We start from the raw sequence: 15,797 nt of genomic DNA on the forward strand, positions 1-15,797 counted from the left end.
TAGTCTTATCTTCTGCCCAGAAACATATTTTACATTCCAAACCATAAGAACCCAGGATCTTCCTTAGGACGATTTGTTCTCACTCAGCGATAGGTTCCTCCCCCCCGAACCCCACCCCCTGCTTCTCTCCCCGCCTCCCCCCATCTCCAGAGGGGAGGAGGTCTGCTATACAAGCCTCCCAGAGTCTTATTTTTGCAGCTAATTGCTGTATTAACTTCCTATTGTTGCTGTAACAAATTACCACAAACTTGGTGACTTAACACAAATTTACTATCTTAAAGCTCTGGAGATCAGAAGTCTGAAATGGTTTCACTGGATTAAACTCAAGGTTTTGGCAGAGCTGTATTCCTTCTGCAGGCTCCTGGGTAGAATCCCTTACCTTACCTTTTCCAGTTTCCAAAAGCTGCCTGCACTTCTTGGCTTGTGACCCCTTCTGCCATTTTTAAAGGCAGAAGCATAGCATCTTCCAATATCTCTCTGATTCTCACCCTCCTGTCTTTCTCTTCTAAGGACTCAAGATTACATTGGGCCCACCTGGATAATCTAGGATAATTTCCCAATGTCAAGAACCTTAACTTAATCTTATCTGCGAAGTCCCTTTTACCGTGTAAGGTAACATATTCACAGGTTCCAGGGATTAGGACATAAACCTCTTTGGGGTGGGGACATTAGTCTGCCTGTCACATTCGCCCACAGTGCAGATGTCTGATGTCTATGATGTCTGATCTGGCTTAGATTGCATTACCCCAGTGGTAAGAGTTGGGGTATGAGGGACTGACATGGTTATTATAAGTAATAATATTTCATTTGTTTCTGCTTCAGAGACTTCAAATCTTACTTTCAGGCTAGTTTTGAAGGGCTATATTGCTGAGCTGTGTAGAATCTTGAATTATAAAAACAGGAAATATCCAGAGTTGTTCTAAAAGTTGTCTGGGACCTTCTACTACTTTAGGACAGCTTACTCAGCCTTTTTCTCATAAGAGCTTTCCAGCTTGGCTAACTCATTAAAATTGAAAAGCCCATTCTAGTTCCTTTTTGGTCAGGGTTTTTGTTTTTTCTTGTTCTAAGATGAAACTAACCTAAAAACAATTCAAATGAATCTAGGATTTAAGAGTTTGGCTCTGCTTCCTTCCCATTGCTCTTCTGCACTTGGACATAGGAATGCAAATGATACCAGCCCTCCGCAGTAAATGTGGCTCATCTTCAGATATGGGACTGTATGCCCATTTCATAGTGTATTTGTGTTTTTTAGTACAGGCTGACTGTATTATAGTAGGTTTTATCCAGCTCATTTTCCAGTATCCTATTATGGCCACTGACTGGCTCAAATATTAATCTATTGACCCTAGTTCAAGGATGTAGTAGATGCTAGGCACGAATGCTAGGCACGACTCTCAGATCTGGGTTTGGCAGTAGCTGCGGCAGCTCACCTAGACCTATCATTGGTAAGGGCTACCACCTTGGAATTAGATCTTGGTCTCCCAGAACTAACCATAGCTTACTCCCCTCAAAAAGTGTTACACTGTGTAATATGTGCCTTATTCTTTCAAAGGTTAGCCAAAGACTTAGGTAGAGAAATTTTTCCTAGATTTAACATTTAACATTTAACGTTCCCACTAGCTCCCAGACTTATGCATTGCTTGCTTCGCTTATATTGCCACCATCCTTATTAAGTAAATATGTACTCAAGAGAAATAAAATAGAGCAGAGCAATAAAGAAAAAAATTGGTGTGGTATGTTTAATAATGTACCTAAGGCATTTATGTTAATTGACATTAGTCTGTAAGTGGCCCTTTCGGTTCCTTTCCTTCTTCCTCCCCTTCCTTTTCTCATCTTCCTTGTTTCTTCACTTCTCTTTCATTTTCCTTTTCCTTACCTTTCTTTTTTCTTCCTATGCCTTTTTTTCTTTAATTAGCAAATACTGTAAAGATATTCAACTTTAGTTTTTTGGTATTATTATTCTAGAATGGAGTTTTTTATAACTAAGAATTAGTCATTCAACCTATTTTGAAACAGTGCTTCAATAGAAATTGGATTAGCAGCTTAGAAGTAGAGGTTACCTTTTAAATGTATCTTCTGTGTACTATTTCAAGGTAGGAAAAAACTGATTTTCATCCTTTTCCTTTACCATTTTAGGACCTTTCTTTTTGGTAGAGATGGAAATCCAAATAAACGGAATGTGCACAATGAAACATCTATGCATTTGTTATGTATGGGTCCTCAAATTATGATATCGGAAGGAGCCCTTCATCCTCGCTTAGCACGCCCCATGGAAGATGATTTTAGGAGAGCAGACTGTCTGCAGATGATTTTAAGATGGAAAGGAGCAAAACTTGACCAAGGCGAATATGAGAGAGCAGCTATTGATGCCGTTGATAACAAAAAGAACACACCCCTGCACTATGCTGCTGCCTCAGGGATGAAAACCTGTGTAGAGGTAAAACTTTGGTGGTGGTTTTTTTTTTAATATTCTGCATGGTAAAATCTGTGTCTTGGTAATGTGTAATAATCAGTTTTGTTTTACTTATCTTAACAGTTAATTTAGCTAGTCATTTCGGGCCCTTTTGTGGTTCTAAAAGAATCAGGAGCCCTTGTATTAGGGAAAACAAACCCATAAACATTCATCCTTGGAAATAAAATGGAATTAGGAGCAATTGAAAATTTGCTAACATTCCTGAAGATAACAGTCATCATAGAAACTCTATCATATTGAGAGTGATAGTTTTAGTAGAGATATGTTTTTGCTTATTTTTAGAAGCCAATTTATAAAATTTATACATATGGCAAATCTTGACAAGTGGGACCTTTAGCTGTATCTAGAATTGATCAGTTCCCTAAGCAATTGATAAATATTAATGAATACATTTATTGGGGTCTTTTAAAAACATATCTATATTAAAATGTGCTGTTTTTTTTTCTGTGTAGTCTGCATTAACGTGCCTGAGTACTATATTGTAATTGAGTTTTTCCACATATGTTTTTCATATATATATAAATATCTTAACAACAGGCTTAGATAAAATCAACCATATAGTGTAGGATCTTAACTAAGCTAAGAAATCATTACTCTTTATACTGTCATCACTACTCTACATACAGAAGAACAGGTTTCACTCAGCTATGTAGAGGTCAATCCATACATAATTCTTAGAAGTTCTTTTGTATAGATGTATGTAAGTTTCAGTGGGGAGAATTATAGACTGAATCACAGAGTATCCACTTACCAAAAATGTAGGACTTTATTGGAAAAGCAATGATCCAGATTAAATATATATTAATCAGATTAAAATACATATCTGAAAATTTAGTATTTCCTTAATGTTATTCATCTATATAAACTTTATACTTCTAAATTGATAAATATACCAAAAAACATGAAGGTCCTTCATTTTCTTACCCGTGTTAAAAGGTTATGGCCATTTAGGGACTTCCCTGGTGGTGCAGTGGTTAAGAATCCGCCTGCCAGTGCAGGCACGGGTTCAATCTCTGCTCCAGGAAGATCCCACATGCTGCAGAGCAACTAAGCCCATGTGCCACAACTACTGAGCCTGCGCTCTAGAGCCCGCGAGCCACAACTACTGAGCCCACACACCAAAACTGCTGAAGCCCGCACAGCCTAGAGCCTGCGTGCTGCAACTACTGAAGCCCACGCACCCTAGAGCCTGCGTGCTGCAACTACTGAAGCCCGCGTGCTCTAGGGCCCGCGTGCAGCAACTGCTGAGCCCATGTGCTGCAACTACTGAAGCCCGTGCACCTAGAGCCTGTGCTCCGCAACAAGAGAAGCCACTGCAATGAGAAGCCCACGCACTGCAACAAAGAGTAGCCCCCACTCGCCACAACTAGAGAAAGCCCACACGCAGCGACGAAGACCCAACGCAGCCAAAAATAAATTAAAAAAAAAAAAAAAGGTTATGGCCATTTATATGATTTCTTTAGTGTATCTGAAGTGTCAGTTATTTTCACTTCTAGAACCTTTCTGATCTTATCTTGTGTTTATTGCTGTTGTTTGTGATACTTATTAATCTTTTAGAATCTTCGTCATTTCATCTCTTGGGTTTGTGTCACCTTTGCCCACTAGTTAATTAGTGACAGTCATTAACTTGAAACTAATTTTAAGCTTTGCTTTCTAACTTTGATTCACGGTGTGGTGGAAGGATGTTCTAGGATTTTGCGGGGAGGGAGGCTATTGGCAGAATTCCTGAGGCTTTTTACACAAGTCTTTTTGTATATTGTTCTATGCCCACCTCTTATGAAAGAATCACTGCCTATAGTGACTCGTCATTGTTGACGGGACTGCATCATATTTCTCAAGTGAGTTAGAGTAGAAAATATCTTATTCTTGATAGTAATAATAATGCTCTTAAACTGCTGCTTTAATATCTTGCTTCCAAAAATTCTCTATAAGCATTGCTTTAGTGGTTGTTCATTTTGAAGTATGTTTGCAATGACATGGTATTAAATTATTTTTAAAAATTGAATGTGGTGTTTTTACCAACATTGTTTTTTGCTCAGTGAAGGAAATTAGTACCAGGTTTATTCTGAACTGACAGGCCTGATGATTTGCTTGGTGTGAATGTGTGTGTAAGTTTTAACTGTTTGATCTGTCAGCAAATCACTTTATACAAACCACACCATTTAATGACTGTTTTCATTTTTTTGTGTTCAGAAGAGCTCTTTGACTTAATGTAAAACACCTCACATAGAGCCCTATAAATACCTTCATTACATTTATTCTAGTTGTCATCAACAGATTTTAGCACATCATTTTACCCATATAAAGCTATCTTAAATCTCATATATACTTGACTGTATACCCAGCCTTAGGTCTTGAATGACTTTTGATAATGTTTACTGTTAATTAAACCAGAAGAGTTTCACAAGGAAGTGTACATTAATTTCCAGAGGCCTTATGTTTTCTAGTTCTAGTGAGTAAAACAAATACATTGAAATACGTAACCTACTATATAACTGTACTTCTTAGAGAATTAGTCCTCAAGTGTCTTAGTGTTTGTATAAGGTCTTCTAACTTTCACAGTGCTCATTGGTACCAAGCATGATATAAAGGGTTTGGGTTGAGTAAAAGACTATTATCAGATATTTACTAATTTTTTTCATTAAGCTAAGCTATCATAGTATGGTATATAGGGCACTGGTTTCTAGTCTTGGTCCTCACAGAGACTGTCTGTAAGACCTTGAGCGAATCACTCAACTTCTTTGAGATTATCAGTCTCAACCATCCAATAGGAAACGATCACAGTTATCTCAAAAGACCACTTTTAGTGCTAATTTTCTCTTAATCTGTGATTGCAGTAAAATATATCCCATTTTCAGTGTCTAGCCTTTAAGGTTAAATTGATTATTTTACTCCATGGTTAAGGCCAAGCTATTTTTTTTTAACTCTTGAGGACATATCTATGGAAATACGTCTTTTCTAGTTGTTGAAGATGTTTTTCTCTCTGTGTGTTTATTTAAGGACAGAGCTGATAAAGTCAACAGTAGACAATTTCATATGTGCATTTAAACACATACTTTCCTATGGCTCATAATTTTGAACCATATAAATGAAATGTTTAAAAACTTCCCCTTCTCTCTGTAATAATTGTGTTCCATAGTCAGCTAAAGGGACACACACATACACACATAGAACACACAGAACATAACATAAAAGTGTCTTTTTTTTAAAAAATTTATTTTATTTATTTTTGGCTGCATTGGGTCTTCGTTGCTGCAGGCGGGCTTTCTTTAGTTGTGGTGAGCAGGGGCCACCCCCCCAGTTGCTGCACGCCGTGTGAGGGGGGGCCCTTGCTGCGGTGGCCTCTCCCCCTGCAGAGCATGGGCTCCAGGTGCACGGGCTTCAGTAGTTGTGGCTCGCCAGCTCTAGAGCACAGGCTCAGCAGCCGCAGTGCACGGGCCTAGCCGCTCCCCGGCATGTGGGATCTTCCCTGACCAGGGATTTCTGAGGTCCGGTGCTGTGCAGGTGAAAGGTCCCGCGGGGGTCCTGCTTTCTGCTTCCTAGTCTGGGAGAAGAGAGTGTCTGGATCTCTTCAGGGAAATGCAGGAAGTTCGTCAGCCACAGGAGGACAGGGTAGAGGGAAGACTGAATCTAAACGCCTCCCTCCTTTTCCTCTTGTGCTGCTGGCTGCTGCCTCATGCTTTTTGCTCTCTTTCTATCTCTTAGAAGTTGTGCTGAGAGAAAAAAACACAGGCCAGAAAAGGGATGCACCCTGGACTGGTGTTTGTGGTGTGTGTGTGTTTGTGGTGTGTGTGTGTGTGTGTGTGTGTGTGTGTGTGTGTGTCCCCAGAGGCTGCAACCACAGTTCCTCTGATGAACCCTGGAGGCGGCCCAGGTCCTGATTGGTGGTTGCCATGGAGACCCACCTAAGCCTCTTGCACCTGAGCTGTACTATCTGAAGAGGGCGCCTCTCTGACCTGACAGTCACCTGAGAAGACCCAGGGGGTGAGAGCGAGCCTGTGTCCAGATGGCATTCTCTGCCCTGTCCTCCCCCAGCGGGCACTTGGGGTGGCACAAACTGGGGGAGCCAGACCACGCTCGCTGCACCCTCTGTAGAGCCCTAGGTGGACCTGCTCGGGGCAGATGTTTCCAGCTACTTGGTGAATGGTTCCTGGCCAGAACCCACTCTTTCCACCCACTCCCTCCACCAGGAGAGGGGTGATTCAGGAGCAGAGGGCAGGGGCCTTCACCTTTAATCACCTCATCCTCACCTGTCCTCCTCTTTGCTAATCGAAATTCTCTCCTTCCCTCAAGTCAAGCTCAAGTGCAGAAAGTTCTTCTGATGTTCTGGAGGAGGGGCAAGGCTGAGGAAATAATCCAGGGAGAGGAGGAAAGACGGACTGTGAGTGCTGAGTTTGAGGTATTTGTGCTAACACGAGGGGCTGGCAGGAGCCCTCCTGTGGCTGTTCTCCCTAATCCCACTTTCACCTCTGGGCTTCCTGCCTGTCTCTGTGCTCTGGGCACTGTCACTTGCAGACTATTCTGGCTTCGGGCCCATGTGGGCCAGACTTCCCCTAACAGACATCAGAAACCGATGCATGCTGCCCTGTGGGGTGCCTCAGGGGTGCTCAACTGGGCACTAAGCTGCATTGTAATAGACCTCAAGTGATGCTGTGCCACGTACCAGGTGGTAGAGTGACTTCTGGATACATCTTGTCCTGATTGTATTGAAGATAAAGCAGAAGGCATCGCCAAGAAGAAATGAAACCATGCCTGGTGAGCTGCCTCGCACTGCTCACCCGCCTGCCTGCAGCTTTGACTGTGTTCCTGGGTGAAACGCCACTTTGCGCTTCCTCTGTGGCTGGTTCCATTAGGCATATCTGCCGTCCCTCCTCATCCAGCTGCTCAAGCAGGGGTCTTGAGTCAGGAGCTGGACCATATACCTCTCTTGACCAGTTCACAGCCCAACAGTCCCAAAGATTGGGAAGGTCTCTTGGGGACAGAAGACTGCCATGTTTTGAGGAGCTGAAGTTGACCTCCTTGCACTCACAGTTCCCTGGTGGCCTCCACCCCAGGACCAGCTAAGGCCAGAGCAGCCTGGGGCAGGTAGCCAGGAGTCCCCACCTCTGAGCATCCCGCCTCTATCCTGACGCAAGGGCAGAAATTCCAAGGCATTTCCATGCTGGGGAGAAGGGAAGAGCGGGATGAGAAGGTTCTGCTCTCCCTTTGGGAAAGTTGCTAAAAAGTGACGAGAAGAGGTCAGTGACTAAGTCACAAATTCGTTCATGCAACACGTATGTCTAGAGCACTGTTGTGTGCAGGCATACCAGTTGCTGGCTGAGGGTGTGTGATCCCATTCCCCTCCCCCTCGCTCCACGCTTCCCAGCCAAGCCCCCGTGAGGCTGGGTCAGATGAGTAGAAGGTGGAATTCTTGCAGGAGAGTGGGGAGCAGAGTCAGTATTAGGGTTCAGAGTTAAATGCCTTTATCTTCCTGCTGTATAATCTTGGGTCCACCACAGACCATTCTATTTGAATGAAAAAATTCATCCCGTGGATTAGTCTTAAAACCTCACCCTCAAACACACACATGCGCATGTGCGCACACACACACACACACACACACACACAATTAATGTAAAAGAGATCATGCTGGTTCTGAGCCATCAAAGGAAGATCCCTCTGCAGCAGTGTGCTAAGGACTCCTGACCTGTGACTCTGGGGAACATGCACATAGATGACCAGGTCCTTAGCATCCTCCCTCTCGACACAGCTGGCCCCTTCCCTGTACTTTTCACTGATGCCTTCAACCAGGAGAGGGGGATCATCCCCTTCCTCCTCCCTCCCCCACCTGCTGCCTTGACACCACAAAGCGGGCTCGATGTTTGTGTTGACTGCTCATTTCTTTTCATCTGTTAACCTGTGGAGGCTTTGTGATTATCCACGCTGAGTGTGAGTTTGTACTGGGGAGAGAAGGTGGTTGTGGTTTTTTTCTCCCATTCGACATCAATGGAGGTTGTCAAAGCATAGGTAAATATTCAGCAACCATTCAAATGGAGAAACACCAGTGGGGCCCATGACATTGCCTCACAAATGGTGTTTGATTAATAAATTGGAGATGTGGAATTGCGAAGCCATTGGTGCAGGGCTGGATTAAAAACATCTTAATCATAGAGTTCTTTTGGGAACTTGAAGGTGTGACAGTATCAGTGGCTAAATATTTTATATATATATGTATATGTATATACATATATATACATTTTTTATATATGTATATACATATACATATATATATATGGAATATCTAGCCCTGAAGTTTCTTATATTGCTGCGTAGTTGACAGTGGACATTCCAACAGTCTCTCAAATTCAGTGTTTCCAAAACTGTACTCAGTCTTCTCTACCCACCAGCTCCTCCTCTTGACTGCCTTATTCCTATTAATGAGGCTACCATCATCCCCATATCTAGTCTTGATACCTGGATTTACCTTGGGACTGTTTTTGTTTTGTTTTGTTTTTGCGTCAAACTTATGCCACTCGTTTGCAGAATGGAACTCTTCCTTGCCTCTTTTGGCCAGCCCCTTCTTTTTATCTCTGTTGGCCACCTTCTAACAACAGGTGCTTATATCAAATCCTCACTTTGTATTTTTCCGAACTTTCTTGAGTAGGAAAATTTGGAGTTTCACAAATATTTATCATTCAAAATTATTTATGAGATAAAAGTAACACAAAGAGGAGTGGGCTGCAATTGTTTGAAAATTAGAAATGCTTATATGTTGAACATTCATTAAGGCAAACTATAATTAAAGCCCCTTTAATTCTAATTTTTTCATATTTCAAAGAATTATTTCAAGGGTAAGCAAACTTTTTTCTGTGAAAGCCCAGATAGTAAATATTTTAGGCAACTGCTCAACTATGCCACAGTATCCTGAAAGCAGCCATAGACAATGTATAAGTGAGCATGGCAGTGTTCCAATAAAACTTTGTTTATGGACATTCCCACTTGAATTTCTTATAATATTCACATATCACAAAATAATCTTTTGATTCTTTTCAACCATTTTAAAATGTAAAAATAGTTTTTAGTTTGTGGGCTATACAGGAACAGGCAGCAGGCTAGATTTGGCTCACAGGCCTTAGTTTGCAGTGGACCCCTGCATTATGCAAAGATTGGGAGAGGAAAGCAAAGATGACTCCACACTATAGAAGCTTATTTTAAATATGTAAAATAACATTATCAATATGTAGCAAGTCCTGTATGCTTTAAGTATACAAAGAACTTTAAAAATACTATGTAATGGATGCCCAGCGCACAAAAACGGAACTCCATTAAAATATAAATGTTACAAGAATTTAATACTATAAAAAACACACTGTTTTCTTGGTTGCTGAGTTTTTGTTTTTCCACTTTGGAATAGAGATGTACTTTGGAGAGGAATGATGGGTTAGGTCTATTAGCAAGGCCCAATTAAAAGTTTAGTGATTTTTTCCTCCCCTTGGCGGACTTCCCTAGATCAAGCCTAGTCATTAGGCCTCATTTTATTTATATTGGTGCTTCACCCGTCATAGTGATTCAAGAAATGGTTGATGTGACAGAGGTGATTGTTGTGTTTGATAGTGCTTCAGCTCTTTGTGAAAAGCATTTTTTAAAATGAGTATTATCTTTAGATATTTCCTGTGCATCCTTGTCCTACTTGCTTATTCAAAGCTTTAAGTGTAGCTGCTTATTGTTAGATCAAGTAAAGGTCACTAGAAAACCAAAGGTGGTAAGTCACACTTACTTTTACAGCTACAGGGGCTATTTGACACTCTGGCAGCTATCAGAGTATTTCACACTTCATTGAAAAGCCAAGAAAATCATTCACAAATCATACTGAAGAGTTTTACTTAATTATATTGTGTTTTTAGCACCTGGGGTTTTAAAACTGTAAAAAGAATACAGAAATTGTAGTCTCAGCTCAGCAACTGAGTAACTTTGCCTGTTTCTGGGCCTCAGTTTTCTAATTTTTAATCAAGAAAGTTATGATTTCATTATTGCCTCCAGAACATTATGATGCTAAGAGCTATTAATTATTTAGGCATTAACTGTTATAGGCATTGAAGGGAAGGAGACATCATTTAAATTTTACTTAGCCCAGAAGATTTCATGGGTAGTAGTAATATCTGAGTGGATGAGATTTCAGTTTAAGCATTTGGAGGAGGCTACTCAAAATGTGGCCCTCAGCACATTTTGTAGCATCAGTAACGCCTGGGAGCTTGTTATAAATACAAATTCTTGTGCCCCACAGACCTCCAGATTCCAAATCAGAATCTCTGGTGGTAGACTCCAGGAATGCTTTAAGCAAGTTTTACTGGTTATTCGTTTGCATGTTGTAGTTTGAGAAGCACTGTTCTAGGTCTCAAACATATGCAGATTGAAGTATTTTGCAGAGGTTTGATAAGACAGATGACTTAAAATGAAGATAGAAGCCATACTAAGTACAAATACTAATGCCAAGAATTTTGGATTTATTTATAGAAAATTGAGCCATTTAAATTTTTGATTGGTGGAGTGCTATTATGAAAGCAAATATAGTAAGATTAGCCTAATGGTTATAATGTAGAATAGAGTTGAAAGGGGGGGACTTCTAAAGGAGTGATTCTTAAAGCCTTGCTACCCAGACAGTGGTCCTCAGACTGGCATTTGGCATGAATTTGGGTACTTGTTGGGAATGCAGAATCTCAGGCCTCATCTCAGATCAGCTGAGTCTGAATTTGTAGTTTAACAAGAACCGCAAGGTGATTCATTCATACTCACATTAAAGTTTGAGAATCCTTGGCTTAGAGCAGTAGTCTGTGGGACATACAATGGAATCACCTGTAAAGAGTTCATATATTTAATCCCCACTCTAGATCACCCTAATATGACTATCAGACTACCCAGATGATTCGTAAACAATTTGGAAACCTTTGTGCTGAAACAGTGGTTGTAACCATGTCTGCACAAAAAATCCGATAGTGTAGACCATATCTCAAATTAATAAAATTGGAATTTCTGAGAGTGGACCCCAGTCACTAGTATATTAAACTTCTCCAGATGATTCTAGTGTACAGCCAAGGTTGAAAACCAGTGTACTAGAGGGAGTGACAGGAGTTAGAATATTATTGCACTAATTCTGCTGTGAACTGATAAAGGGCCTGGATTTGTATGGTGGTATTAGAAATGGAAAGAATGAGGCAGATGCATTTAGGTGACTTGGTCAGTTGATACAAGAAAGTAAGGGAGAGAAAGGTTAAAAATGATGGAGACTTTAAAATGTTAATATTAACAATGTTGAGCTGTCTTTGGATAATATAATTTTCTCTCTTTGATTTTTTTTGCATTTTGTGTAACAATCTGCTATCATATCTATAATTAGAGTAAAATAAATTAACTTTATTTTTAAGTAAACTGAGCATGGTTTTGAACCTAGTTCACTTTGAAGCCTGCTAACAATTGACAGACATTTAAAAAGTGAGATGAGGTGTTGTATGTCAACTACACTTTAGTAGTAAAAAGAAAAAAAAAAATTAAAAGTGAGATGAGGTGAAGGAATTGGTTAGAAGGAAAGGAGAATATCTTGCGTTTTCATTTAGAAGGAGATTGCGGTCTTAGATTATCCACATGAAATGATATTCAGGCTATGGAAGATTAGAACTAACTGGGAGTAATGAATATAGATTTAGAATTAAATGTTATCCGCAAGATAAGGTATAGATGAGAAATCCAAGAAAAAGACTTTATAGATAAAATTACAGAATTAAAGTCAGCATCAACTTGGAGAATGCCTGTGTTTAAAGGGAGTGAGAACAATAAGTGGCCTACAACAAAAACCAAAAAAGCAGAGAAGAGAACCAAAATAATACATTGTCGAGGATGCCAAGAGAAGAATTTCAAGGAGAGGAGGTAGTCAGTCATTTGATGTGCTTCAGAAAGGGCAAGGAATTACAAGACTGATAAGGCTGTTGGATTTGAGAGGTATTAATGACTTTCAGGAATATTATAGTGAAGTGGGCAGAGTAGAAGTCAGATTGCTGGGAGAAATTGAGTAATTTGCTGAGGAAGCAGAGGGACAGCGGGTGTCAGTCGCTAATTTGACAGATGTGGCCAAGAGAGAAAGTAAAGTATTGGGGAAATGACAAGAAGGCTAACAGAATTAAGATAGGGGACTCCTGTACCAGGAGCCAGTAGAAAGTCAGAGAGTGAAGATGGAGGGAGTAATGGAGTGCTCAAGGTCATAGAGGAAACAGATGAGGAAATGGTAATTTTACAACCAGAAGAGACTAAGAATCATCTTTTTTTTACATTTTTTCTCAAGATTATGTAAGCCTCATTTTATAGATGGACCTGGTAAACTGAGACTTACAGAAGTTAAATGACTTGTTCAGAGTCAACCAGCCATTTAGATGATGGATCAAAGGGGTGGGAAAGGATTTGTCATGAACTAGGGGCTGTCCTTCCCCTCTTCCTCTGGGATTATGAACAGAAAGGAAGGCAAAATCGATAAACAGATGCGCTGAGATAGTGATAATTGGATGTTTCTTTTAAGGTAGAAAATTGTATGTACCACCAAGTGTCTGAGATAGGCTAAAAAACACATGTGAATAAAATATTCAGTTCTCCTTGCTTGAGAGTGGAGAAAATGATACTTAGAATGCTTTGGTTGAAGCATTTAAAAACTACCTCTTCAGAACCACGTGTAACACCCTATTATGTAAAAGCAAAACACCTGACTTTATGCAGCAAAAGTTTAACAGATATCTTGACATCTTCTGCTTTCTTGTGTTCCAGCCTTAGGCCCCAAAGGTCAGTATGCTGAAATTCTTTTTCAAAAAGTAATCCTCCGATGTCAGGCAGTACTGCTGATAGCTAGCTAGCTTCTATGCCAAAGGTAGCATATACGTTGATTTTCCTTGCCAAGACAAATGCTGTAAACATGGACCCTCCATTCCATCACTGATTATGAGTTTCTGTCCAGGTACCAATTGCAGCAATGAGATACAGGTTTTTGTGGCCCCTCACCCCACTCCCATCAGACTCATCTGGGGACTCCTTTCGAATTACCAATCAAGGCAAGAAGTCTCAAGTTCTAAAAACGGTCAACAGCGGCTCTCAACAATGACTTCTCGCACATCCCCTCTCCTCACATCTCCTCTCCACACATCCTTTTTTTTTTTTTAAACCCCAAGGAATGCAGTCTATACTCTGGAAGGTTCCTCTTACCAATATTCTGGAATGGCACAGCCTCTTAAATTTTGTTGTCTTTGCTTTTGCTAAAGACTAGGGTGATTAAGTTAAAGATGATTTATCTTGCTTGCTAATATTTAGAATCTCTTCTGTGGTAGTATCTGTTGTGGAAGTAAATCAATTCATGGCTTTGAAAGCCATTCCAGTGTGCATTTTAGAAATCATTTTCTGCTACTCTGAATATCAAAGAACCATAGAGTAAAGTCAGCTCTCAGTTCTGTAGCAGCCAGAAGCAAATAGTCTGTTTTGTGTTAGTGAAGCAGAAAGGCTGAAAACAGTAACAGACCCTGCAATAGGTATGATAAGTCTGTGGACTTGTATAATACAAGTCGCCAGTATTGAACAGAGAAGGTAATATAAATATGTCAGTTTCCATGCCACACAGGCCGTAGTCTAGGGTCATTGCTTGTCAGACTTTAATGTGCATAAGGATCTCATAGCGGATTAGTCTCCAAAATTTACAAACAGCTCATGAGGCTTAATATCATCAAAACAAACAACCCAATCAAAAAATAGGCAGAAGACCTAAATAGACATTTCTCCAAAGAAGACATACAGATGGCCAATGGGCACATGAAAAGATGTTCAACATCGCTAGTTATTAGAGAAATGCAAATCAAAACTACAATGAGATATCACCTCACACCAGTCAAGATGGCTATCATCAAAAAATCCACAAACAATAAATGCTGGAGAGGATGTGGAGAGAAGGGAACCCTCCTACACTGTTGGTGGGAATGTAAACTGGTACAGCCACTATGGAGAACAGTACGGAAGTTCCTTAAAAAACTAAAAATAAAACTACCATATGACCCAACAATCCCACTACTGGACATATACCCAGAAAAAAACATAATTCAAAAAAACACATGCACCCCAATGTTCATTGCAGCACCGTTTACAATAGCCAAGACATGGAAGCAGCCTAAATGTGCATCAACAGAGGAATAGATAAAGAAGATGTGGTATATATATGCAATGGAATATTGCTCAGCCACTAAAAAGAATGAAATAATGCCATTTGCAGCAACATGGATGGACCTAGAGATTGTCATACTGAGTGAAGTAAGTCAGAGAAAGAGAAATATCATATGATATCCCTTATATGTGGAATTTTAAAAGAAATGATACAAATGAATTCATTTACAAAACAGAAACAGACTCACAGACCTAAAGAACAAACTTATGGTTACCAGGGGGGAAGGATGGGGGGAAAGAATAGTCGGGTAGTTTGGGATCGACATGTATACACTGCTATATTTAAAATCAATAACCAACAAGGACCTAATGTATAGCACAGGGAACTCTGCTCAATGTTATGTGGCAGCCTGGATGGGAGGGGAGTTTAGGGGAGAATGGATACACGTATATGTATGGCTGAATCCCTTTGCTGTGCACCTGAAACTATCACAACATTGTTAATCGGCTATACTCCAATACAAAATAAAAAGTTAAAACAAACAAAAAAAAAGAATCTCCTGGAGATGAGAATCAGATTCTGATTTAGAGGCCTGGAGTGGGGGTGGCTTGGGTGGTAGACCTGAGAGTCAGCATTTCTAACAAACTCCCTGGTGTCCCCAGACCACATTTAGACTAAAAAGGTTCCAGGTGGTAAAGCAGCTGATATGACCTTGCCTTCAGGCTCTAGAAGGTGGCTGCAACAGTGACAGCTGAGAGCTATTGCTTCACAGATTTTTTTTCTGTAAAGGGCCAGATGTAATGGGTAAATATTTTAACCTTTGTGACCATAAGTCTATGTTTCATATTCTTCTTGGTTTGTTTGTTTGCTTGTTTTTACAACTTAAAAAATGTTTTAAACCATCTTAACTCTGAGGTATACCTTTGGCTTACAGCAAGAAGCCAAAGTCATATCCATTGGGCTTGTCAAGTTAGCCCGTGGCTTCCAGGCCTGGCATTGGTATAAGTCCCTTATTTTATCAGGGCCTCTTGGGATGACTGTGGAGGAACCATAAGGATGACAGTTCCAAAAGCAATAAAAGAACTTTACAGGAAGATCCGTGTGTTTGTTGGAGGGAGAGGAGATAAAATTATTTGCAAGAAAATGAAAAGAAGCTACCATTCT

General features: G+C 40.3%; 1 protein-coding gene across 6 annotated transcripts in view; it reads left to right on the top strand.

The window, feature by feature from the left end:
* Positions 1-15,797, top strand: part of ANKIB1 (ankyrin repeat and IBR domain containing 1) — a 138,356-nt gene that overhangs the window by 66,737 nt on the left and 55,822 nt on the right. For all 6 annotated transcript variants that reach the window (XM_036863467.1, XM_036863469.1, XM_036863468.1 and 3 more), the window contains one exon: positions 2,137-2,437. In XM_036863467.1, coding sequence (XP_036719362.1) covers positions 2,137-2,437 — 301 coding nt within the window. The remainder of the gene's footprint in view (positions 1-2,136; positions 2,438-15,797) is intronic.

This window comes from Balaenoptera musculus, chromosome 9 (genome assembly GCF_009873245.2).
Source record: "Balaenoptera musculus isolate JJ_BM4_2016_0621 chromosome 9, mBalMus1.pri.v3, whole genome shotgun sequence".
Taxonomy (NCBI): domain Eukaryota; kingdom Metazoa; phylum Chordata; class Mammalia; order Artiodactyla; family Balaenopteridae; genus Balaenoptera; species Balaenoptera musculus.